Source organism: Hippoglossus hippoglossus, chromosome 9 (assembly GCF_009819705.1).
Source record: "Hippoglossus hippoglossus isolate fHipHip1 chromosome 9, fHipHip1.pri, whole genome shotgun sequence".
NCBI classification, from domain to species: Eukaryota; Metazoa; Chordata; class Actinopteri; order Pleuronectiformes; family Pleuronectidae; genus Hippoglossus; species Hippoglossus hippoglossus.
In genome coordinates, this window is record NC_047159.1 from 27,021,690 (window position 1) to 27,047,120 (window position 25,431).

General features: G+C 41.3%; 1 protein-coding gene across 26 annotated transcripts in view; it reads right to left on the reverse strand.

Moving 5' to 3' along the window:
- Positions 1–25,431, reverse strand: part of cacna1ba (calcium channel, voltage-dependent, N type, alpha 1B subunit, a) — a 128,096-nt gene that overhangs the window by 64,688 nt on the left and 37,977 nt on the right. For all 26 annotated transcript variants that reach the window (XM_034595711.1, XM_034595706.1, XM_034595712.1 and 23 more), the window contains exons 4-9: positions 22,563–22,654; positions 21,882–22,034; positions 19,316–19,503; positions 10,105–10,208; positions 1,854–1,969; positions 1,624–1,710 (exon numbers count right to left, since the gene is read on the reverse strand). In XM_034595711.1, coding sequence (XP_034451602.1) covers positions 1,624–1,710; positions 1,854–1,969; positions 10,105–10,208; positions 19,316–19,503; positions 21,882–22,034; positions 22,563–22,654 — 740 coding nt within the window. The remainder of the gene's footprint in view (positions 1–1,623; positions 1,711–1,853; positions 1,970–10,104; positions 10,209–19,315; positions 19,504–21,881; positions 22,035–22,562; positions 22,655–25,431) is intronic.

The following is a 25,431-nucleotide window of genomic DNA, read 5'->3' on the forward strand; positions in this document are numbered from 1 at the left end:
GAAAAACTAATACATGGGTTTGTTTTCTCCCGCCTGGATTATTGCAACGCCCTGTTTACCAATCCGTAGTAACTCGTTTGCAGCTTGTTCAAAACAATGCTGCTTGGATTTTAACAAAAACAAACCGCAGGGCTCATATCATGCCAATTCTTGCGTCTTTTCACTGGTTACCAATTAAATTCAGGAATGATTTTAAGATTATTTTAATAACTTTTAAAGCTCAACATGGGCTGGCCCCCACATACATTTTGCAGCTCTTGACCCCCTATAATCCTAGTCACAACCTGAGATCAGCCAGCCTGTCCCTGTTGGCTGTCCCTAGGTCAAGGCTGGCTACTCAAGGCTTTCTCGGTCCGGGCTCCGAGGCTCTGGAACTCCCTGCCTGATGAGATAAGGCTCGCCAACTCACTACCGATCTTTAAATCACTGCTCAAAACTTATTTTGACAGGAAAGCATTTCTAACATGCGACTTGTAATTATTTTCATTAATCAGTCTTATAGAGTTCAAGTGTGATGTTCCTGATCTCTCTCTCCCCCTCTCCCACCCCCCACCCCCATCTCTCTCTCTTTTCTACTCCCTCTATGCAACCCACCTACACTCTTCCCCGTTTGTCTCCGCTCTACCCAACCGGTCGCGGCAGATGGCCGCCCACACTGAGTCTGGTTCTAGACGTTTCTCCCAGTTAATAAGGGACTTTTTTCTCTCCACAGTCTACAAAGTGCTTGCTCATTGTGGGAACTGTTGGGTTCCTCTTTAAACTTAAGGTCTCAACCTTATTATGTTATGATTTGGCTCTTAAATTGGACTGAACAGAATATCTTTTATTACAATCGAATCTTAATTTTGCCATGGACTTTTGTGTGAAGCACTTTGTAACCTCGTTTAGATAAGTGCTATACAAATAAAGTTATTGTATTATTATTATTATCATTGTTCAGTGAGAGAAGTAAACTCTACCGTATGCTGCCAGTATTCACTAACGTAAAGACGGAAAAAGTGGCGCAGGTTAAAATTTAAACGGTCCGTCATAATCTTATAACAGGTCTGGGTCTGTATAGAGCAGCTTCTGGGTCCGGTCCGGACCGCGGTCCGACTATAGGGAACCTATACTAGATGATTGTGGATGGTTTTTTCTGCTTCAGCTTGCTCTTCAGGTGAGTGCATGCCTTGACTGTGCGCAGCCACCTTCCATATGACGCCCCAGCCCTAATATACACTATGGCTCTGTCTCATTTCAGTCTAAGTCTGTGATTGAGACATTTTTATAAATATAAAATTTATAGCAATTCACTATTAAGTGGAGCCAAACGGTGTATAGGTCATTTTTAATTAGCTACATTAATTATACTAGTTTAATACTGCATTTAATATGAGATTTCCTTGGAAGTTATGGAGTTGTTGATACTTCTGTTTAAGGGTAGGTACGGCAAAATTGATTTAGTCATATATATATAGGTCATGGGTGGATACAGGTTATCTCTGTATTTTGTTTCTGGTTCATTTAGCTGGTGAACACCAGGTTATGCCTCTAACATGCTGCTCTGTAAAATGATGCAGTGTTTTCAAAGCTGGCTGCCTGTTTTCTATCTTCACAATGGATACTGAACATAGCAGCCCTCACCTGAGTTATTGTTTTTTCTTTTGTACCAAGCTCCATCCAAAGATTTCTCCTCTGCATTTTTGTCTTCCTCAGCCAGCATCACCTCCTCTGTAACACAAATACCACAGTTGAATTCAAAGGAGTTGTAATTAGGTCATATCTCAACATCAATCACAGTTAAGTCATGATCAGTCAGGGGCACGCTCCCTCATTCGTAACCCCCAGTATTCATGTTTGTGTGTGTTTTCAACCTGCTTTGCAGATCCACTCCAGATATCCAATCAACTCTCTCTCTCTTTGCTGTTGTCTGCGGAGCTTCAGGAAATCTTGCCTCTTCTCCACCCTCGCTCTTTCTTTGGCAAACTCCCTGTGGAAAACACACACACACACACATTAAGTGGATCTGACAAGCCAACACAGACCCCAAAGCAGCCTGACAGGCATACAGCAGGCTGGCTTCCAGCAGGCAAAACAGAGTCTGTGTCCTGATACAGCTCAAGTCAGCATCAACAGCGGGTTGTCTCATGCTAACAAGCAAATATCTGTCTGTGACATGGACTCAAGTCTGACCCTGAGTCGACAATTCGACTTGACTTGATAAAACCCCAAAAAATATTTTCAGTTCAGTACCAATGGATCGTAACTTCACTTGGACTTAAGTCCTTGGATTTCAAAATGATTTGATATTGTTCCCAAGACGTAAGAGACACAACACAAGGTTATAAGAGAGTGTGCGACAACACGTTACAAACATACTCTGAATCATCCAACAATTGCCAGTCATGACGCATGACAGGGAAAGGAAAGGTGTTCCAGAAAAATTGAGAAACATTTGACTTGTAATTCTGTGATGACAATATCACTCAATTATTCTTAATAAAAAGTAGCTGAGCAGTTTGCCAGGAAAGTTTTCTGTAGAAAAAAGCTTAAAGTTGGGAAAATGTAATTGGTTGACATCGCGTCACCCCCAACCTTCAGACACACACCCACTGTCAAGCATCAACACAACACCTCTCAGACGTGCACTGAATTCTGGATAATCTCCGGACATTCTCCAGAGAAACTGTATGCGTGACCACAAATGTCTGAGTTAGAGGCCCCAGACTTTCTCTGGAGTTTCTCCGGCCAGCCCCTAGTAAAAACTCAAAATAATGTCCAGATAAGCTCAGGGGAAAACATAGCAGGAGATCCTACACAGGATTCAATGTTAGCAAGTGGACGTGTTGATGAGAGGCAAAACCGGAAAAAAACAATATGTCTAAAAACAAAGATGCCAAGAACAATCCTTTGGTGATAAACACTGGTGTTGATGTGTTGTAAACAAACACACATGATCTCTGCAGCACAATTAATAGGAAATATTCTGTCTCTGCCTGCTGCACCCCCGCTCGCCTGAACGCTCCGGAGATTTCTGTGTTGTCGTGAACGCGTCTGAGCGGAGAAACTCCTGCTGCCTTGATCATGTGTGAAAGACAAACTCCAGAGAAAGTGCAGAGCCAATTGTGCAGATGTTCTCCTGAGTTCATATCTGAGAACAGCGTAGCTACTGTGTATCGGACCCCCTGGAAAAATGTCAGATCAATACATTGTAAACATCAGTGTTATTCTCACAGACAGGAACAGAAAAAAGTAGAAGTGAAGTGTGGGGCAGACAACAGTGACACATCTCCTTGAATCTGTGTCTATGTCTTAAAACAACAGGAACTGCGCAGGAGATGGACTCAGTGTTATTAATCTCCCCTAAATCACCCCTCTCTCCTACTGACATCCACCCTCTCTATATGTCAGCAGCTGTTTATAAACAGAATATGCACATGTAATTATGTAGTACATATATCACACATTTGAATGATACTTATATCCAGAGGGAAAAAAAATCATGAATCAAATGAAATCCTGACTGAATCATTTATCTATTGTGTGGCTATTAAAACGCCATCAATGTGACTTCACTATTAATGTGACCACGCTCATTTGTTAAAGCTGATGTCGTTATCTTCACTGCCACTGCATTGCTTGGCCAACATTAGGGTTATGTCATGTGTGAGGTAGAAAGAGGGAGGTGGAATAAGAGAAGAAAAAACGAGAAAGAGGAAGACAGACTTGAAATAACAGAGCAAGGGATCTCTACTCCCCCCGCCCCCCTGATTGGTGTGTCTCCCACACAGCAGAGGGGGGAGCTCCACTCTGCATTGCAGTGGCTGCCTGCCTGCCTGTCTGCCTGCCTGCCTGCCTGCCTGCCTGCCTGCCTTCCTGCCTGCCTTCCTGCCTGCCTGCCTGCCTGCCTGTCTGCCTGCCTGTCTGCCTGCCTGCCTGCCTGTCTGCCTGCCTGTCTTCCTGCCTGCCTGCCTGCCTGCCTGCCTGCCTGCCTGCCTGCCTGCCTGCCTGCCTGCCTGCCTTCCTGCCATCTTTCCATATATAATGTGTGTGCAGTGCATCAGTGTGTGTGTTGGGTGAGTGTACTGTGTGCCAGCGTGTGTGTGTGCAGGCAGGGAGAAATCTTAGCAGCTAGGATTTCCCAGCATTGTAGCAGCTTGCAGCCTTGCAGCTGTCTCACACACATGCAACCAATCGTGTACATGCAAACATGAGCACAGACATAAAGCTTACACAATGAGTCAGATCCCATGAATTTGATGATTACAAGTCCCTCTGTCCCCAGGCTCAGCTCATGCTCCCTCCTCTTCCCCACAGACCTGCATTCTCCTTCCTACCCACTAGATGTCCTCAGACTTTTTCTCCCTGCCCTCACTCACCTGGCGGCCCCGCCCATTCATACACCTGCTCCCACGAATCATCAGCCCTGCATTACCCCAGCATTAGGACTTACACCAGCCCTTAGTCTCTACTCAGTGTGAGACTGTCTCTTTTTGCTCCTGGTTATGTTCCACTTGTGTGTTACTGCCTGGCTTCTCTTCTGCCTGGTTATCCTCCATCTGCCTGTAAGCCTGGTTTTCTTCATTAGAGTTCTTCACTCCATCCGCCTGCCTTGTGTCTGCATCAGGGTCCTCTCTCTGCCTCTGCTGCTGAGTACATTGAACTGCATTTCTGTGATCAAAGATGCATGGCATAGGTACTATAGGTGCTAATAATATATATATATATATATATATATATATATATATATATATATACACCACCATGAATCAGGCCTGTGTGTGTGTCTTTAAGTGCTTCAAACTAAATCCAGACATCTCGCTTAGGGATTAACTTGATGATCATCTGTTATTTGGATAATTATCCTCCAGAGTCAACAAAGTAGTCTGGTACCTGCTACACCTACAAACAGGGCTAGTTTAGTGGTGATTGTTTGTGTGAGCGTGGCCCGAGATGCAGTTTTGAACTAGAAGGGAACTAAGAGAGTTCATACCTCTTTCAAGACTAAGGCTCTGTCTTTCCATATCAAAGCAGTGTTTTCCATTAATTATCTAGACTGTGATGGCTCGCCATGTTCTAATTTGTCCTGCCACAGTTTCTTAATGAGTCAACAAAATGTTGTCACTCCTCATAATAACATGAGAGATCTCTAATTTGGTGTTTAGCTCCATTACTGCATTGTATAGCCGTGTGCAGCACTATTATACAGTATTATATTTGCCGCGTACTCTCTCACACTATTGTCCATATAACTTTTATCATCCACGCAGACAGTCCGACCTTATAGTTTCAGCTGCAGTTGTGTGTGTACCCGCATGGCATGCACTGCAGTACTCTCCCTCATGCGAAAACTTCTCTTTCACTCTTTAGACTGTTTACTGTTCCCTCAGAATTGTTTGCGTGTGAGGTTGTCCTTCGTGAGTGTGTACTCCTGTTACTGCCATAGATTGAATTACTTCTGCGGGAAATGCTGTAAAAGGAAGTGAAAAAAAATCAGCTATTTATTTGGATCAGCTCCAAGATTTAATGGGTTCATCCTTGGGTCATACTCCACCCCATCGCAGAATTTCATGGAAATCAGTTCAGTTCCTTCTTGGCAGCGGTAATTATTGTGCCAGTCCCTGCAGCTGATACTGTTACTGTCAGCACAGACGATTATGCTTAAAGTATGAGTAGCGAATGTGTCTGGTTTGATGTTAATCAGTATCACAACAGAAATGGGTGATGAGCAGGGGGTCAGAGGTCAGAGAGACACAGGAGAGACAGGGGGAGCTTGTGGTTTGAAACACTATTAACCAACTTCTATTAATTGTTTGGACAATTTTAAAAGTATGTTCTAATGCTCAAAGAGGTTTAACACTTTTTAAAAAGGAGGAGAGCCTCTGTAGTTCACTGAAGCCTGAATACAACATGGCAGTCCACTTTTTAGGCTGGAAAGAACTGGTCAAATCTCCCTTGATAGTTCCACTGTGGATACACACAGCACCAACTGGAGTGGATAAGGGGAATAAATGAATGCTTAGCACCTCTGAAAAAACCTCTGACATTTACAGGTACGTGCCAGGTGTGGAAAAAAACCTTTTGCTAATAAAAACAGTGGGATATGGTGGAAAGCTGCAGAACAAGCATTCAGGGGATTTTGTAAACTGCCGACAAGAATGATCTCATGATGGTACAAAACACAGTATTGCTATTGCAGAAGGTACACACCCCATGGAGCCTGACAATGACGTGCTCACAAAAAGACAACACTAAAGGCAGAAGGAATCCACACAGAAACTCAGACAGTTGACTTCTGACACATCAGAAAGACACAGAGAGACACTTTCATTCCATGAGAGTTGTGTTCTCACCTGACATGTGCAGGAGAGATTGTCAGCTAGGTACAGTCAAAGTGTGTAAGTATAGGTTAGACAAGCTGGAGGTCTTCGTGTGTGTGTGTGTGTGTGTGTGTGTGTGTGTGTGTGTGTGTGTGTGTGTGTGTGTGTGTGTGTGTGTGTGTGTGTGTGTGTGTGTGTGTGTGTGTGTGTGTGTGTGTGTGTGAGATTGTGGTTTAAACTTTGATCACAGACACATACATCACAGCCTGTCCACGCAGCTGATGGAATAAACGCTGACCGAAAGGCTCTGACCTCCCCTGTGGGGAGGGGAGGGGGGGGGGATCTGCAGCCTCTCAACCCTGCATGTGTCTGCTCTCCTGCCTGCTCTGAAGTTCAGATCATGGCCTTTAAACAATGGCATGGCCCCCGCACTGCCCTGCCAGACAGCATCAGTGACCTTACACCTCCACAGTGAGCGTAAGGCCATCTGACAACTTCTGTGGAGAGAGCAGGAAACCGAGAGGCCAAGATGGCCACAGAGGGGGCTGCTGAAGGCTACCTGCCCAAGGCTCTCTCTCTGTATGTACAGTATGTGTGTAACTGTGTAAGAATATGGAAATATTCAGAAAAGAGAGGTTACAATAAAAGCATCCCCTGATATGAGAGTGGTTAATGGCAAACTGAAGGTTGTTAATATTAAAATGAAAATGCTGCAGAAATACAAAATGAGGGGTTTAACTGTAGATGCAGTTTATCATGCATGGCATTCTAAAGCTGTGCGGCCTTGACTGCAAAAGCTGGATCAAAGAAACAGTAATGAGACCACTGGCTGAAAACAGGCCCATAAAGGCTCAGGAATTAGGAACTGTGGTTTGGAGCCAAACACAAAGTTTCCATTGGAATCAAAAACATTTTAAAGTCGATTCCAAAATGAATCAGTAGTCATTGGGTTAGGATGTGGTCATGCTTGATTTGATTAAGATTGTTGCTGCTACATTTTGGACTAGTTTATTGCGATGAGAGAAAAGAGGGAGGAAGAGGAGAACAGCTCTCAGCTACGTTCTGTGCTCGGTTTATACTTTTCTGCTCTCATGGTTACTGTGGCTTCACCATAGATAATGTCTGAGATAAATAATGTATTCACAGAGCAAGTGAAAACTAACATTGGAAAATAATCAACATGATGCCAAAACACCTGACATCTGTAAAATACTATTGTAAGTCCTGAGTTCTACAATACACGTGATGTACACAGCTCACTTTAGTATTCAAGGGCCCATAGTCAGCCCTCAAACGTGTATTTAAGGCCAGGTATTTCTGGTCCATAGAGCAAAGTGATATCAGAAAGTGAAAGTGAAACTTAATGTCACAATTGTTAACAAAAGAAATGGGATACAAAACTAAGCCTTGTGGTACACTAAGTGAGTTTAGTACTAGATGAGGATTTTCTTCGACAACAAGAGAAAATGAACCACAATGACATTCAAATACAGTTTGAAGTTTCTCAAAAGATGTTCAGAAGAGTGATTGCCATTCCATATGTAAAATATGGCAAACTTCCACTAGCTCTAAGACATGGAGGGAAGTCAGTTCTGTGAAATCTGTATTTTTTCATTACACTCCATATGAATAAATTAACAATTAGGCCGCACAATGCTGGAGGCAGTTTGGGCAGTTGAGGGACAATCTCTAACTGATATGCAGGTGATGTATAAAAGCCACCATTCTGGGAGAGGGTTGTTCAGATTACTGGGGATGTGTTCTGTTACAAGTGGATTTGATACCAGGTGACGTCAGTGGCCTTTATCTCTTCAGAATCTTGATACTTGCATAAAGTCCATCACAAGGAGCTGGTTGAAATGTGACACTCCAACTGCAGAGCAAATAAACTCTCCGACTTTCTGACTCACTATGTGAGAGCTAAAACGAGGACCCCTGAAAAACCCTGGACTGCATTCCAGACAAAAGATGAGTCATGTTCTCAGCTGATACAATAAGAATAGATCAATAGATAGAGGTTGTAAAATGAAAGTAGTGCCCACATTTATATTTCTCTTTTTATTTCTACTATCGTTTTGTCATTAATGTTGTGTCCTATTTCTTTTGTTCAGTGGAAAACTGAAAAATGAATTAATACAAAAAGTAGGGAACAAATGAAATAGCTGTATATCAAATTATGTATGACATCAGCGAGGAGGAGCAATTCAGGAATTAAACTGCACATTTTAAGGTTCAGGGATTCATGATTAATAGCTCTTCTTTGCTGACGGTGCAGTCTGTTCACTGTAATCATCAAAGTCCAATCCCATCTGCAGCACCCAATTAACTGTCATCAAAGTTAAGTATACAAGAACAAAAGTGGAGAAACATTATCCCATCCTGAAAATAGCAACAGAAAAAAAACGTTTGCAAGAAAAAAAGAAAGGCTGAGTTTCAGTCTTTGTGGGACAACCAGTCTGAGAGGAAATAGATTCCACAGCATCAAAGAGTCACGCTATTTTATCAGCAAGAGCAGAGCAGCCAACTGCAACTTGGAGACTGTGGCCTCTTTCAAAACTGTAAGGGACGTTTCTCTGTAGGTTTAACATCATGATGAGTCTCTTTCAACACTGTATCCTCACTGCGGTTCAAGAAATTGTTGTTAGAAATTAAGAATTTAGCTGCTTTAAACAAATCCACAAACACTTATGCACTCAAAGGAATTGTACGTATTATCAGCCGAATGCTTCAAAGAAAATGGATTTAAAACATGACACATGTAAAACTGGATAGGAAATAGTTTTTCAGGTTTTGACCACAGGTATAAGATGATTCTGATTTCATGTAACAAAGTGCAGGGGTTTCTATCCACCTGACCCAACACAAAATAACATTCCTGTCAGGATTTGGTTTGGGTGGTATAGTGGTGGTGAGGTGTTGAACATGAGGAACAACACCTGGAGACTTCTGGTGCTGAAGAGAGAGATGATAACAGCTGCAAGCAATACTAAACGAGAGGCAATAAAAACACAGCCTCTCCCATGATCCTCTTTTCAATGGTGATGACAGACTCACAACTCTGAGCCTGCTACCTGTGTGGTGTTATAAAGGAGAGAATGTGTTCCACAGGACTGACAGGCTCTGCACGCCATGCCCAGTATAAAGTCTGCTTGTGGTGTGGCAGACTCATATAATCACGTGAATTTATGTTTTAATCAGACCTCATGAATATTACATTGAACCTGCCACAGATGTGAATGTGACAGAAGTACAGACTCTGGACGAAGGGGAAACAAAATAAATGTAGGCGGTTTGAATGATTACATCACTATTACATCCTTATTACTGGTATTTAGAAGAACTGTTTGCTAAATGTCTCCCATGAACAGTGACTGTCCAATTAGATGGGCAACCATAAGTAGGCACAGCAGACCTGTCAAATGTTGGATTTGTCCAATTTTTATTTGGTGTGTATGGGGGCTGTCGTAACAAAAATTACTCAGCATCTTTCAAGTTTGGAGAGTTGTGTCTTTAGTCTTTCATAGATGCTTTTAGAGTTTAAAGCACTGGTCTGAGGTTACTACTGCAGCAGTGACATGTACAACCATTCCAGAGGTTCCAGAAAATCCCTGTGAGCATATTGTATATAAAGCATCTGCATGTCACGTAGACAGTTCCTCTGCCTGTAGCAACACAACCTTTACCATTAGTTTGCTTTATTGCTCTAATGATTCACTCAGGCACAAAGCAAGATAAACAAATAGGCAAATACTAGAGCAGAGTATCACGGTCCCACGCTCAGGTCATCCTCACGGTTGGTACTCACCCTGACAGCACGCCGAGCACCAGGTTGAGCATGAAGAAGGAACCGATGATGATGAGTGGGATGAAGTACAGCCAGTTCCATGTGTTCCCTGAGGCATCATTGGCCTAAACACAAAAACACAAATAGCAGGAGTATTAAAGTTGCAGTGTGTAGAATTCAGTGACATAAAGTGGTGAAGTGTCATGTTGCAGCTGAATACCCCTCACCTCATCCTCCCCTAACAAACATGAAAGAGAACCTGTGGTAACCTTCAGTTTTCATTAAAACTCAAAGGGTGTTTAGTTTGTCCAGTCTGGGCTACTAAAAGAAACATGTAAATATAAAGATGTAAATATAAAGTATTTCAATATAAAGGGCCCATTCTAGGGTAAATAAAACAACAATTTGTATAATTTAGATGAAACACACTCGTGAAAACATCACTAGGATTATTTTATATTAAATTTCTGCCAATAGATCCCTTTCACCTAAATCTTACACACTGGACCTTTAACACTGCTAAGTTGTTGCAGTTGAACGATAAGGCTTGCTTCAATCAAAATTGATAATATTTTATCAATGTCAATAAAGTCATTGAAAAGACGGAAACCTATAATGTGTAAGTTCATCTCTCAGTACTTTAGGACTTTCTTACCCTACTTGGCTCTCAAACTAATGAATTCCATTTGTTCCATTTGTTTTTTTAAAAAGGTTAAATTATTACCTGAAACTGCCGTCCAGTGTACAAATATGTGAGAAAAATATTAAAAACTATTTTCATGTTTGGTACTCTTGTATTTGTGGTAGCAAGCAGCTATAAGTCTAAATAAACTAAATAACTAAATTAGCTGTGTATGTGTGTGTGTTCATGGTAATGATGTCACTTAACTTAAGTGTTTGCAATAGTTTTTTGCCAGCATGTAGCTCTGTGGCTCACAGGAGATATACAGCATCAGGCATTGACACTAGAGATATCCTTTAAGTTTGAATTGCACAAGATTCTGTCAAACCGCTTTTAAAGAATAATAGTAACAAACTTTATAGTGAAACGAGTTGCTCTAACTGTGTCCCTTCATCTGGTTTCTGACTCGGCCCCTGGTCTGTGCAGGTCAGTCATATTCTTTCACACCAGAATGGACATTTCCCTTTGTTGGAGGGAAATCCAGCCCAGTCCACATTTATATGTTTGGTCTTACTGAATAGTGAAAAACATTCTTTGTGGACTTTGCAGGGACTGTGCAGGACATAACATATTCTGGGTCTCTCACAGGACATACCCTTCTCCCTTCACATACATATTCAATTTCACATACATTTATTCTCCTTCTCACATGCACACATTTCCACCCACACATACATTTTATATCTTCTCCTTTCACATATTGTATGAGTGTCAGACTGTTCAATAAAAACAATAAAAACAATTATGGCAATATTCATTTCATCGATAGCAATGTACCAAAAGTCCACATATAGGTAAAACGCATCATTGATTTATCTCAGATTTATAACCCTCTTGGTGTTTATATAGTTTGTCATTCTCTGCTCATAAAGACAAGTTTAAAACCACAACCTGCAATACGACTAAATACTAATATCTACTGTGGCGTGTCTGCAGAAAGACAATCATCTCGTTGATCGATGAAGCTCGGTGCGATCACAGATAGACCAATTTTCACGTTAATGTATTGAATTATTGTTATTATTCATAGGATTATGCCTCCTCCACATACAATACTTGCGATTTGATATGGATAACCATACGCACATGCACTCACACACACACTCACACACACACACACACACACACACACACACACACACACACACACACACACACACACACACACACACACACTCTAGTCTGTATGTAAAAGATTGTTTCTGCTGTGTTGCTGTATTGGTGAACCTACATACAAGCTGCATATCAGTTTATTAGTTTGCTTGATTTTCATTTTTTGTGGTTGTGAATAAAACTGCTGGCATCAATTTAAAGTGTGTATTATTAACATGATATCAATAATACATTTTTGATTAGGGTCAATACCAGTATACTGTCACACGTCCTGTGTGTATAGATATGAATGTGACAGAAAAAATATACATATGTGAGAGTCAGAAATATGTCAAATTAAACATGTGTGACAGAGGCCCAGAATATATTATGTCCTGTGTGGACACACACACACAGACCTCCGTTTCCTTACAGCTTTACATGTTGATGGTCTGAGGAGAGCATCCATTACTCTCCAGACCTAAAATAACAGTAGTGCTGAGAGGAGGAAGCTAGGAGCTGAGTTTGCCTTCTCACTTGGTTTTGAGGTAAAGAGCAAAGAGATGAAAGGTTTCACTGCTATAATGCATCCTGTCCTCATTTCATTCCTTCTCTACTGTAATCACTGGCTTCATTTGGAAATACAAGACAGTGCAATGGTTATGGTTGCAGAGGAGGAGGAGGAGAGCTGAACTTGTTTGTGTGTGTGCTTTGCTGCTGAAGCTGTGTAATGACAGGAGCAGCAGTCAGTCCAAGGCTCATGTTCTCTATTGTGACTTGTACCTTGCCCGAGGGCTTTCTGCTGCATTCATGTTTGCAGAAGTTTTCACTCACACTCACATTATTACTTTGGGAGGTGAATTTGAATGCTTGGAATTGTCTGGTGATGTTCTCATTGACTGAAACCTATTATGATGCCTTGCTATCGTGTATTATTTTCTAATTTTACCATTCATAGATCTTTGCTTTGTTCTCCCAGATAAAAGAATCGTCTCATTACCATTTGTCTTTAGCTTAGCAGCACCACAATTGCCTCTTACACACAAAAGAGGTACTATGCAGTTTAATCAGAGGGTTGAATGGTTCTAGACAGAATGACATGCACCGCATTGAAATAAAATACTGATGACAGGAGGAGCAGAAAGCATATGTGAAGAAACAAAAACTGTAAAAAATAAAAAGTCACAATATATTTAAAGGTTTCGTGTCAAAGTTGTCATGGGAAACTTACCTATTTACACACCCAAAAACTGGGTGGTGCTACTGGTATATTAAACATTACTTTTTATAAAGAAACCTAGAAGCATCATATCCAGCCGGGTCACATCACAAAACCCCTGCTCTATTACAGTTAAAAACAAAAACAGGCATGTCTTAATTAAATCTAGTGTAACTGCTGCCAATTAGCACCAAGACGATGTTAGCACAGAGCCACTGAGTTACAGTTTCTATGATTATTCCCTGGGAGATCAAGGAAAATGCATCTCGCATTGTATGAAAAAGTGAAAAAATCCACGCCATATCGCATCCTCCTATTTCTTTTAGACATCTATTAAACTTGTGCATATGCTAACTAAAGTATTAGTTATTCACTGTTAAAAGGGGTGAAGGGGTTGGTTGATCCAAGTTGAACTGTTGCCAGTGAGTCACTACAAAAAGGTGCTGGGTTAGACAGACGAACTCATCTGTCCTAATGTAGCTCTGAGCTGGAAGTGGCTGCACAGGGATGGGTGTGTTAGTGCATTAGCTGGTGTCGGGGTGATGCTGCCTCAGACATTGGCTAACAGAATGGAGAGAGAAGGCAATAGAAAAGCCATTAGAAGCCCTGTTCTGCCCCTAAACGTGTTAGCCTAAGGGCAACCTTCAATTCAGCAGCACTACCACACCCATACTGTCGGAGAGACTGGAGACAGACAATGAAATAACAGCTACTGACTCAGTAGAGGTGGAGAAATTCATCTTTTTTTGATGCATCGCGATGCGGACGTGGAAGACTCTGCATCGATGCAGAGACAGAACATAATCGATTGATGTTTTCCGCTATGTTCATTTTTTTTTAGCAATGTCCCACCGCTGCTTCAGGAGCAGGACAGACGCACATTGAAGGTCCGGTCGTCTTTTACCGTGTCAGGGTCTCTTGTCTGAGTGTCCTCCATCCACTCTCCCATTGACCTGCGCTCACTTTACTCTTACTGATCACTGAACTTCACTGACACTGAAGTCATTAGGACCTGAACAGTACTGACGTTTACTTTGTGTTTGTTGGATTCACTTTAGAGTTTAGACACGTATTTAAACGAGACGCTCACAGCTAAGACATCAGGGTTAAAGTGACCTTTGTCATTCTACAGTATTAGTATTACAGTATATTATGGAACTTTCTTTCCTTCATGGAGTTGAAAGGGCAGGGAGACACATGGGTTTGCAGTACTGGAGGACAAGAAGCAGACAATGGTCTACACTGTATGTTGTTGTTGTCCTCTGGCTTGTAAACATCCTGATCCCCAGAGCTCCACCTGACAAAATTTGAAAGTCTGCCTGCTGTTCACTGCTGGGTGGTGACTGTGTCGCCAGAGGGGACCTGGTAACCACTCACTGACCCTGACGAGCTCTGACAAGCACTGAAACAGGCTGGTGACGCCAACACTGTCCTCTCCTATGGGTGAGGCATGGGATTGCAAGGAGCAAAACATAAAGACTGCCAAGATAATAGACTAAGACTAATAAGTATGTAGGGATATGTATTGTAATATGGAAGGACTACAGAATGTTTACCGCTGTAATTGTGTGCAGGCATTCTCTACATCATGACTTAGAAGATTCAATTGTTACAAAATTGATAAAGCGAGGGTTTGTCTTCTTCACACAATACTTAACACAATACTCAGTCAAAGAGCTGTTGCTAGTGGAAAAATGTGGTGCTATACGATACAATTCAATTGAATACTGTAAGAAATAAAGATCCTCAGTCCTGTTCATACAAGAGCTAATCTGAATCATCTCAGAACATAGCCAGATTATTCTTCTAATGCAGTCTGATGCAATATAATATTAATTTAGGCTGAGTTTAGAATAAATTTTTGTTTACATTTATCTGAGTCTCAGGTAAAACCAAATGAGGACTCATCTTGTGTGAAGGAAGTGAAGCACTTCTTTGGATAAAACCATGAACACTAAAGGTCTGCACGCATTTAGAAACCACATGGATCGATTGCTACATTGTTGACTTGCCAACCTGGAGATTCATACCTGGGACCATTGTTCATTGATTAATAGTATAATGGCAGATTTTCTTGGTAGTAAGAACTAATACTTAGAAATAGTTTCCCTTCACACAAGAGCAGATCATCTGTGTGTAAAATTCAAAAAGAAACAAGTAGGATGTAACAGGGGTGAGAGTTTGGTCAAATCTTTGTAGCCTGTTTACAGTGTATGTGTAGCATTAATGCATGTCTTAATGACTAACTCTAAGTACTTTGTTGGTTGATCATCAATTTCAAATGTTGATATCGTTAATGATTCAATAGCAGGTTTACTCTGCTGTATATGTATTAGAAGCTTTCTACACACAGAGGCAGTGCAAAGCATTAAACAGGTGACAGCGCCTGTCAGAAACAGGTGTTTATGGCTGAGAGGTCTTGGGGGTCTTCTAATGAGAAATTGACAGTCTGAGTTTTGCCCTCTATTCCCATCAGAGAGTCACAGCTTTGGCAGAGACAGATGAGGGCCTGTACAGCCATGATGGATGGCCTCTCTGATAAAGAGGACAGAGCACGGTTCCAAAGTGGCGGGAAATGAGACAGCTCTCACTCCTCCCTTGACAATTCAATCCCAAAAATCACATTCAGCCAAAACAGCGACCTATGCCTGTGTGGCCAGAGGACATTACCAGTCTGTCAGTGCAGAGCACTGGAAAAAGAGCAGGCTAATGATGAATGAAGGGGTGATTGTAAAGGGATAGTTCACCTAAAAATGAAAATTCACTCATTATCTACGAAAGTGTTGTGTTTAAGTCCACAAAACACTTTTGGAGTTTCAGAGGGAAACAGCATTACAGCCAAATCCATAAATGTCCTCTGATATCCTCCTCCAGAGCTGCATGCATTTTCTGTTTTTTTCTGTTGTTTTTTTAAGTTTGAAAGATTGATCAACAGTTATTTCAATTGTATTGGATTTGGCTGCAACACTGTTGAAACACCTGAAACTCCAAAAGTATTTTGTGGACTCAAACACTTCACCCTGGCCTCCATCAGCATAGTGGTGAGTGGATAATGAGTGAATTCTCATTTTTCAATTTAACCCTCTCAACACCTACAACACTTTTGTCTCTGGTGTTGGTGCCGGTAAAATTCCGTCGAACTCATGATCTATGTTTAGTTGTTTGAGCCGGAGTGACCATATGCCTATACAAGGACCCGTTTTCTCTACCAATCGATGGATTGGACAACCGCCTGCAGGGTGTGTGATCAGGGACTTAAACCTATTGGTTTGAAGTTTTGGTTTCCAAAAATGCTATATAAGAAATGTGTAAACTTTGTTCTAGAGTAAACGTCTCACTGACTTATCCGTGGTAGCTAAACTGGGAAAGGACAAAGAACCAAAATTGAAAAGGTAAAATGTGGGGTGTTAAATAAACCTTTGGGGCTAAGAGAGACAACATAATTCTTTGTTGGATAACAAGAAACTCCATTCACATTATTACAGGTTTTTTGCCATTCTTAGGCCAGTAGGCAACTTGTAAATTTTTTACCAGGATGAACATTGTATGCACTGTGGGAAACCCTGGTGCCGGCTCTCTCAAACCACAGTAAGAACCTGTCAACTCCAGTAATTTATCTAACAGCTCATTTTGGCTGCCTCTGCTTGTTACAGCCTTTCCTGTGATACTTAAACGTGATCCCCAGACACAAATGCTGCAAACAACTATGTCTTGTTTTGTACAAACATCCACTCTAACCTCAGTGACATTTCCTGTTGCTTCACAATAAAAGTCAACCTTTTAATGTGAAGCAGCATCAGCTGTGGGAGATGTTTACAGCTTGTTGAGCTGCCCCCGGGTGAACAGGGTCAGTTACACTAACAAACACGTTTTCTGTGAATCAACAGTGGGAAAATGTGGAATCTTTCAGTGACAATAAACTCTATGGTGAGGCAAGAAGTTCTGAAGAGCTCATAAATAATCATAAGTACTAAAACAAGTAGTGTCTGACACCATGAATGTTGGCACAATTACTCAAAGCACCTGAATCTGCTCTCACTCCTCCTCTAGCTCTGTCCTGCTGCCCATGTTCCTGTGTGACTGCTATTGGAGAAACAATTACTGTGTTTGACATAAGAGACGCAAAGCAGCATCCTCTGTATCTAACCTGCCTAAGAAAAACAATTGTCTTGTTCTCAGCAACAAAACCACTAGAAAACTCTTTCTACCTCCCTCCTCTCTCTCTCTCTCTTGCTCTGTTTCTGTTGCCCTCCTCCAGCCCCACACCAGGAGATTCTCACACAGCTAAACACATATTCTTTTCCCACTACAGCTGTTTAATAATTTAGCCTATTGCATAATTGTTTCCCTGGCATGATATGATTCTGACTCTTGCAAATGGAGGAGAGCTGTGATTTGTTTCATGCGAGCAGTAAAGTGGCGGTGCTGCGGTCCTAATGGGAGCTGTGTGTGAGTCATACTCCGCAAGCTCTTGTGCTTGCCTCTAATCATCCCCCGAGGAAGGCTGGGAGGGGAAGGAGCAATCAGGAGGAAACGCTCAGTGTCTCAGCGTCGATGCACAGGACAGACAAGCCTGTACATTCACAGTGGCCTACTTTGCCCAGACAGGTTTTCTATTTCTTTTGCTGGGCACTAAATAAGTTATAATTATTATAATTACAATATATATATATCGATGTCTAAGTTTGGGCTGAGTGACATCCCTCACCAGATGGCCACCCTTTTAACAAAATGCTTAATCTACCACATTTGAGAAAAAAATGTGTTTCCTGGCAACATTCGAGACAAAAGACTGAGAAGGTAAAGCATAACATTAATGGCATTTAATGAGTATATGCAATGCCAATGAAAGCCATGGCTACACTGGAAACTAAATGATCTGCATTTCAGGTGGTCATTAACCAACTGTATTAATAGATTGTCAGTTACAAGAGCTATGTCTCAATTCAGGAGCTGCATCCCTCGGAGGACACAATCTACCTGTCCCACAAAGATATCCTCCTTTGTGAGCTGCGATGACGGCGAGGGCCGATCTGAAATGGGAAGGTCTGGTCTACAGAGAATGTCTGTGATTGCTTTCACCGGCTTGTCCTGCCCTTATTGCTGTTGCCTAGCAACAGAGCTGAAGTTGGGCATGAAGAGAAAGTTTTAATGCCCCTTGGTTTTTTTACCATGCGTACCGTTAGCTGTGCAGTTAAGTTGAAGCGTGATACGAAAGGATCCACCTGGTGGAGAATTGAGACACGGCTAAGAACTGCATTTGCTTTCATCAAAACATTTTACATGGGGACTTTGACTCAGGACATAGAGCAGGTCGGAGGGAAGGTGGTTATATTGCAGAGGTGACCTTGCAAGATACTAACCCCCCAAAATCTCCCCTATGATTCTATGATCGGTGTGTAAGTGTATGAGTGATAGAGAGGTGCTGCTTGTAGAAGCACAGTAAGAATACACTGGACAAGCATCAACATCTTACTGTCATTCATCCATTTACATATATTTACACCCAACCATTGTGAATCGCGATGGTTGATGAACTTGGCGACCAGTGTCTTCAACACTTCCACATTTAGATAGAAGGGGTGTGTAGTTAGTGTGTGTAAATTATGACCTCAACACAAATCATAAAAGCTTTCTGAAATTAGATGATCCCTGGTATTGTAAATAATACAAAGATATTTGAATATTAGCAATAACTATATGATTTACTAGCTTTGTTCAAGTACAGTGGGAAGAAAAAAGGATTTTGGTACGATCAGAAACTATTTCTATTTCTAACTATGTCCTCTTTTTAAAGCTACAACCTGCTCTGCTACATGAGACAAGGTTGTACAAATATAATGTATTGATATAAAATACAGGCCAAATTTAAGACATTTTATTTTTGAAAGTCGACATACAACAGCCAGTTGCGTCAGTCACTTTGATTTAAGTTTTTCTATCCCTTTTTATAAATGATGATGCTAGTTGGCTATGTATATAAAACTGGTGTGCCCATTCCTAATCCTGCCCACAAAGCTCTGATTGGCCGACTGTTTCTACAACCAGGGAAACCAGCCATCAGTGCTAAAGACGAACAGAAAATATGAAAAACTGAGCAAATCAGAGAATTGTGCAGTGAGTCGTCTGTAACCAGGCCCGATGCAATCCCTTTTGATCAGTTCAGAAGTTACTGTCTTAAACCCAACCCTTTACAGACAACATTAAGGCCCACATATGTTTTCTGTATGTGGACTTACATTGTAGAGGATGTCCACCCATCCCTCCATGGTGATGCACTGGAAAACGGTGAGAATAGCAAAGAGGATGTTGTCAAAGTTGGTGATGCCATAGTTGGGTCCGATCCAGTACTCCATACAGGAGGTGCCGTTTCCACAGGTCCTCGCTGGAGCCTCCAGGCCACAGGGGAACTCATCTGTCTGCTCACCTACAGCCGAAGACACAAAGATTTATATAGATTCACATTCAGCGTTCCGTAAAAGTATCATCAATGTAAAAGGGATAGTTCACTGAAAAATGAAAATTCACTCATTAACTACTCCACACTCTGCTGATGGAGGGGTGGGCGAAGTGTTTGAGTCCTCAAAACACTTCTGGAGTTTCAGGGGTAAACTTTGTTGCAGCAGAATCCAATACAATTGAACTCAATTGTGACGTGATCAAAAAATGCTCGCAGGCCCCGACATTCATATTCGACTCCAAACGACATAATTTACACAGTGTTTTTAGCCTAAATGTCCTCTGATATCTTCCTACAAGGTGCATTCATGGACCGTCAGACGTGCTAACGTCCACTAGCATCACCACTCCCGGTATACATTTAGGCTAAAAACATGGTGCAAATGACGTCGTTTCGAGTCGAATTTGAATGTCGGTGCTTGCGGACACTTGATGACACCACACGATCAGTATGGAGGCATGTTGTGTTTTATCTGTTGTTTTATTACGTCTGAAGAAGAGGTCACTATTGACTTCAATTGTATTGGATTCTGTTCTAACAAAGTTTAACCCTGAGACTTCAGAAGGGTTTTGTGGACTCAAACACTTCACCCACCCCATCGGCATAGTGATGGGTAGATAATGGGTGAATTTTAATTTTTGGGGGAACTATCCCTTTAAGATACATGACACTGAATGTACATTTGGATAAATTACTGTTTTTATCCACAGTGACCTCCAATTGGAGGGATGCTAACATGATAAACATGTTTTGACTGATTTTTGTGTAAATATAAATGATTCAGAGCCTAAATTCTGAAACATCTATGTGCACTTAGATCAGAATGAATGAATGAACAGTATCCTTGAGATTTGCCTCTTGGGTATGTGGTCTCTCACAACGCTTCATGGTACGCAGGCAGCTGTCCAACATCTTACCTAATGTCGTCATTATATTTCGTCATGGTGTCTACTTTGTATGTAAAACATCTTTTGCACATTTTTGCCTCAATTTTAAAGGTGTTTTTTCATAGACCTCAAAATGGTGTAAGAACAAAGTGTGCTGTATGCTACTAACTAGCTGCAACTGTACAGATTGTAAACCCCTTTGAGGGTTAAACATTAATTAAGAAGCAGCAGAGGAGCGATTCATACTCTGCATGTGCTCTACATTCCTCGATGAGGCAATGCTAACTTTTCATACTGTAATAATGCCATTGATGTCATCATGATGTGTGCAGGGTGAATACAGTCTGCATCATGGCCTTATTTGATGGTGTAAGAGTGTATAGTAAAAAAAAGGCATCACCCCAAGCCCAAATTTGGAGTTAGTTGACTGATCTTAAATCCTGAGATTTTAGCTTTTAGTTAATCCATCTTAAAAAATCTACTCCCTAAGAACAACATATTATTTGACATCAACAAAACCCTGAAATTGTACTGCTCTTTATTTATTGAAACTTCTCTCATTACACAGAGTTCATGAAAAATAAAACATAAATGAATATTATTTATTAATACTTTGCAGTGCAAAGGAACTAAACATAGAGTGAACACAGTTTTTTCCTGCATCCCCTAAGTTAGTAACCCTGGCTCTATTTAAAAATAAATCACATTTATCAAAGTTATCAGGACTTACTGACCGAGATTCATTTGACTGAACAATTTCAGTTTTTACTTTAAATGCAAATAATTCAGGTCTCTAAGACCTTTCATTGTGTAATTGTTATTTATGCCTAAGAATATACAGTAAGTTGGTGTTTTCCCATATTTTAGGCAGCTGTGTACAGAATTTACTCAGCCTCAATTCAATTGCAGTTTTTCATTTACCAGCAGCACTCAAGATGTGTGATGCAGCGGAGAAAACAAAAGGGCGAGAGGTGCAGTACACCATGAGCAGTTTATCTCAGGGCTGACACATAAAGGCAAACAATGTTTTCACACTCACAATTACAGGCAATTTAGTGTCTGCAATTAACCAGCATGTCTTTGGATTGTGGGGAGAAGATGCCGCACAAGGAGGAAACCCCCACAAGCACAGGGAGCGCATGCAAACACCACAGGGTTTGAACCCAGAACACCGCTGTGAGGCAACAGGATTTACAGAAGCCTTTTAAAATTGGTTTACATAGTTTACACTTTGCAGAGACCTCAAAGTGTTATCTGACATTAGGGGAGAAGTGGACGAGTTTTTGGCAGTTGGAGCACAATGAACAAATGGATCAAGTTCAATGTCACTATATAATTCATTAAAATGCCTCCATTAGCCCAATGTCCTTGGTCATGACATGTCGATGATCAAAGTCCTACCAACTCCTGCCTTGATTAAAACTAAGAAGTTGCTTGACGTCTGCTCCTCCTGCTTACCTGTGTCTATCCTGAAGCAGGTGCGATGGAACTTGCCCATGTAGAAGTCAAGGCCGATGATGGCGAACATGAGAATGGCAAAGAAGAGCAGCAGGCCAATCTGCAGCAGAGGTACCATGGCTTTCATAATGGACTTCAGTACCACCTGAAGACCTGAGGCAAGATAAGAACAGCATGCTTTACAACACATGGAGACAATTTTACTGTTTTTTTTATGATGTTTGTTTCGCCTTTACTGGGGAAAGGCCAGAAAGATGTGGAGAGAATGAGAAGGATATTTACTGTGTATCTGGGACTTGTTGGAAAACACACATCTTATATAATTAGTCATCTTTTGTGTATCCTGATTTTGGTTTTAGTGTCTGAGCGGAGATGTTGGCATCACATTTGTAAACCTCATTGTGGTGATGAAGACCTGCACCTGGCTGTTCTTTACCATTAAAGAGTTTCATCACCTAACAAAAATCTGTCATTTTAACATTTTCTACTTAATGTTTGGATTAATTACTGAGATCAAATGTGATTAAACTGTTTCCCTGCCTTTATGCTGAGCCAAGCTAACCACAGCCTGATTCTGATAGTGTTTCTGGTATCTCTTGCAAAGTGCTTTATTATTATTAGTTTCAATCATTACATTAACTGTGATCAAAAAAAATGTGCTTAGATGTGAGGTTGACTTACTTGGAATGCCAGAGACCAGTTTGAGGGGCCGCAGAACTCTCACAGCTCTCAGTGTTCTCAGGTCAAAATCAGCCCCCACGGTGGCCAGGATCCTGCACACACAACATGCATGGAGTCAAGGTTACAGCAGCTGAGCAGTAACCAACCATGTACATTTACCTTTACTCATTTGTAGGTGCATGCAGCAAAGCTCAAGTACACAGGGAGTGACGGGTTAAAGTGGTTTGAAGATGTTCTCATCTGATTGATTTGTAATTGGAAAAGGATGGTTAGACATAGAATCAGGGGGTGACACTTTGACACTTTAACTTCCCGTGGCAAATAACAGACAAATATTATTATTTTTGGTTCCTATTTTTAATATTTGTTTACATTTATACTTTCACAAATACACTACAGTAAATTTCTTGTATATGTGTAAACCTGCTTGGCAATAAAACCTGATTCTGAGAAAAGGGTCCCAAAGCTGTTATGATCTTAAATCTAAGCACAGTATTTTCATCCAGTTTATTTGTAGGCACACAGTTTATCTCTGCTGGAGCTAATTTCATTCAACAATCAGTAAATAGTCGGTTGTATTAGCACTAGCTGTGTCCCAATTCAGGGGCTGCATCCTTCACATTTGAAGACGGATCGTATGATAGCAGCTCCCCAAACAACAAAGAAAAAGAAGTTCAAGGATTACATTTTCAAATGTATCAGTACATTTTATGTAACAGACTTCATCCGATAAATCCTCCATTGAACAAACTGTGTCTTTTCAGTTCAGCCTTTATGGTCAATGGTCTATGCTGTGTGCCAAGGCCACGATCATAGACTTTGAGGGTTGCAGCCCCTGAAGTGGGACACAGCTACTGTGTGCATGTCAGTCAGATTGGATTAGACTAATTTATGACTCAGAGAAGAGTCACATTCAAAGTTTCAATAAAAATATATCATAACCACTTTTTTTAGTTTACATAAACATTAATGAAATGTGACCTTACATCATGGTGAAAAGTATCAAACAACGATAGCTGTGAATAGTTTGATTGTTTTTAAAGAGGAAAAAGATACCAACGCTACTAGCTAATCTTTATTTAGAAGTCTTTTCTACTGATAATGCACAAGTTAATGATGCACAGGTTCAGATTCTTTAAATCGGAGTGGAGACGCTGACTGCAAATCATGTAAAATGATCACTGATGCAAGGAATGAAGATGAAGAGGATGGAGTGGTAGAAAGATATGTGAAAAAAGATGAATGAATTTTATTGAGGGGTTAATGGAGGTTCAAGATATAGGAGTAGCAGAAGAGCAGAGACGGAGAAATGTAGTAGAAAAGGACGGAGAAGAAGACGGCAGCGGACAGGGTGATGAATAGAGGAGGATCAGAGGAGGTATAAAAATTTAAAACACCATATAAAGCATATGAGAAGAGGAAAGAGGCATGGAGAGGAAAAAAGAGGCAGATGATAGAGGGAATAAGTAGCTTGAAAAGGGTACAAACCAGAAGGAGTGATGATGGATTGAAGGTAAGACTATAGGGTAAAAACTGTGGGTAAGAAGAATGGCATAATAAATAGAGAAGCAGAGTGAGTGTTGAAATTGAAATGGGTACATTTACACTTTCAAGACTCACTTTATCAAGAAAGAGGTGGCAAAAGAAAACAAGGCAGGAGAGGAAGCATGGATGAAGGAGATGAGGGAGAGGGAAGAGAAAGAGAAGAGAAAAGAGGCCTCTAATGGGGAGTCATATTAAGAAAGAAGGGAGTGAGGAGTGGAGGGGTGGAGATGATAAGGAGCAACACAAGATGGAGCGAAGGCAGAGAAAGGAGGAGGGTGAGGGAGAAGACGTGAATGAAGAACGTGAGGAGCGATGGATGCGCAGTAATACGCTGAGCTGCTGAGCTTGAAACCTCCTCTGTTCTTCCTCTAGCTGCTCCACAGGGAACGACCGGCAGCACCACACTGGAGTGAGTGATTACAGCTGCAGATGGCCTGTCATGTTATACGTCTCATATTCACACTGCACACACATAACCAGGCCGACAGGATGTACACACACACACACACACTGCACACATGCACACAATTGTAATGCTCGAGTGATGGTACAAGCTCTTATCCACTGAGGACTTTAAGGAACATGATAAGTTTTGGCTAGTTGACTAGTTTTGGTTTCCACTGTATAGCATGCCCTGCGAGGGATCTCCAGAAAATTGGGTCTGCACTTTCTCCGCAGTTTGCCTGTCAGACGTTAAAAACGCAACGGGGGGGTCCTCTGCTAAGACGTGTTCACAACAACAACAAATCCTCCACAGGATCCAGGGGTGGGGTGGTGCAGCAGGCAGAGACAGGACGTAACGTATTAATTCCGCTGCAGATATCTTCGACACTTCAAATCTACACCTCCTGCTTTATTAATTTACATGTTTACTGTGATGTACTCTGTTAAATCCCATAGTCTCATCACTGTGAGATTAAATCTACATTAAACTGTCCAAAATTCTGAAATACAACATGAAGATGGTTAAAACACTTCTTCTTCAGGAAACTCACCCCTGAAGTGGAAACAGAACCTGTACATCTTATATATGTATATCTTATTTGTTGAAATCCTTCATGTCCGTATAGCCATCAGTAAATACGCAGGTGTCTGTGGCCCTTGCACGAATGTTATAAACAAAACCGGTCATTTCATTTGCACTAATTCACTCACATACTTGTCAATCACTAAGCGAGTGTTCACAAGCCAGAAAGGGCAGAGACACATGCTCAAGCAGAGACAATAGCCAGAGGTTAGCAAGTCAGCCATGAAAAAGTCAGCTCCCAGCAGTTGTCGGACAGTGCAAGTTCATATGGGCAAAGCTGTGATGAAAGGGCTGATA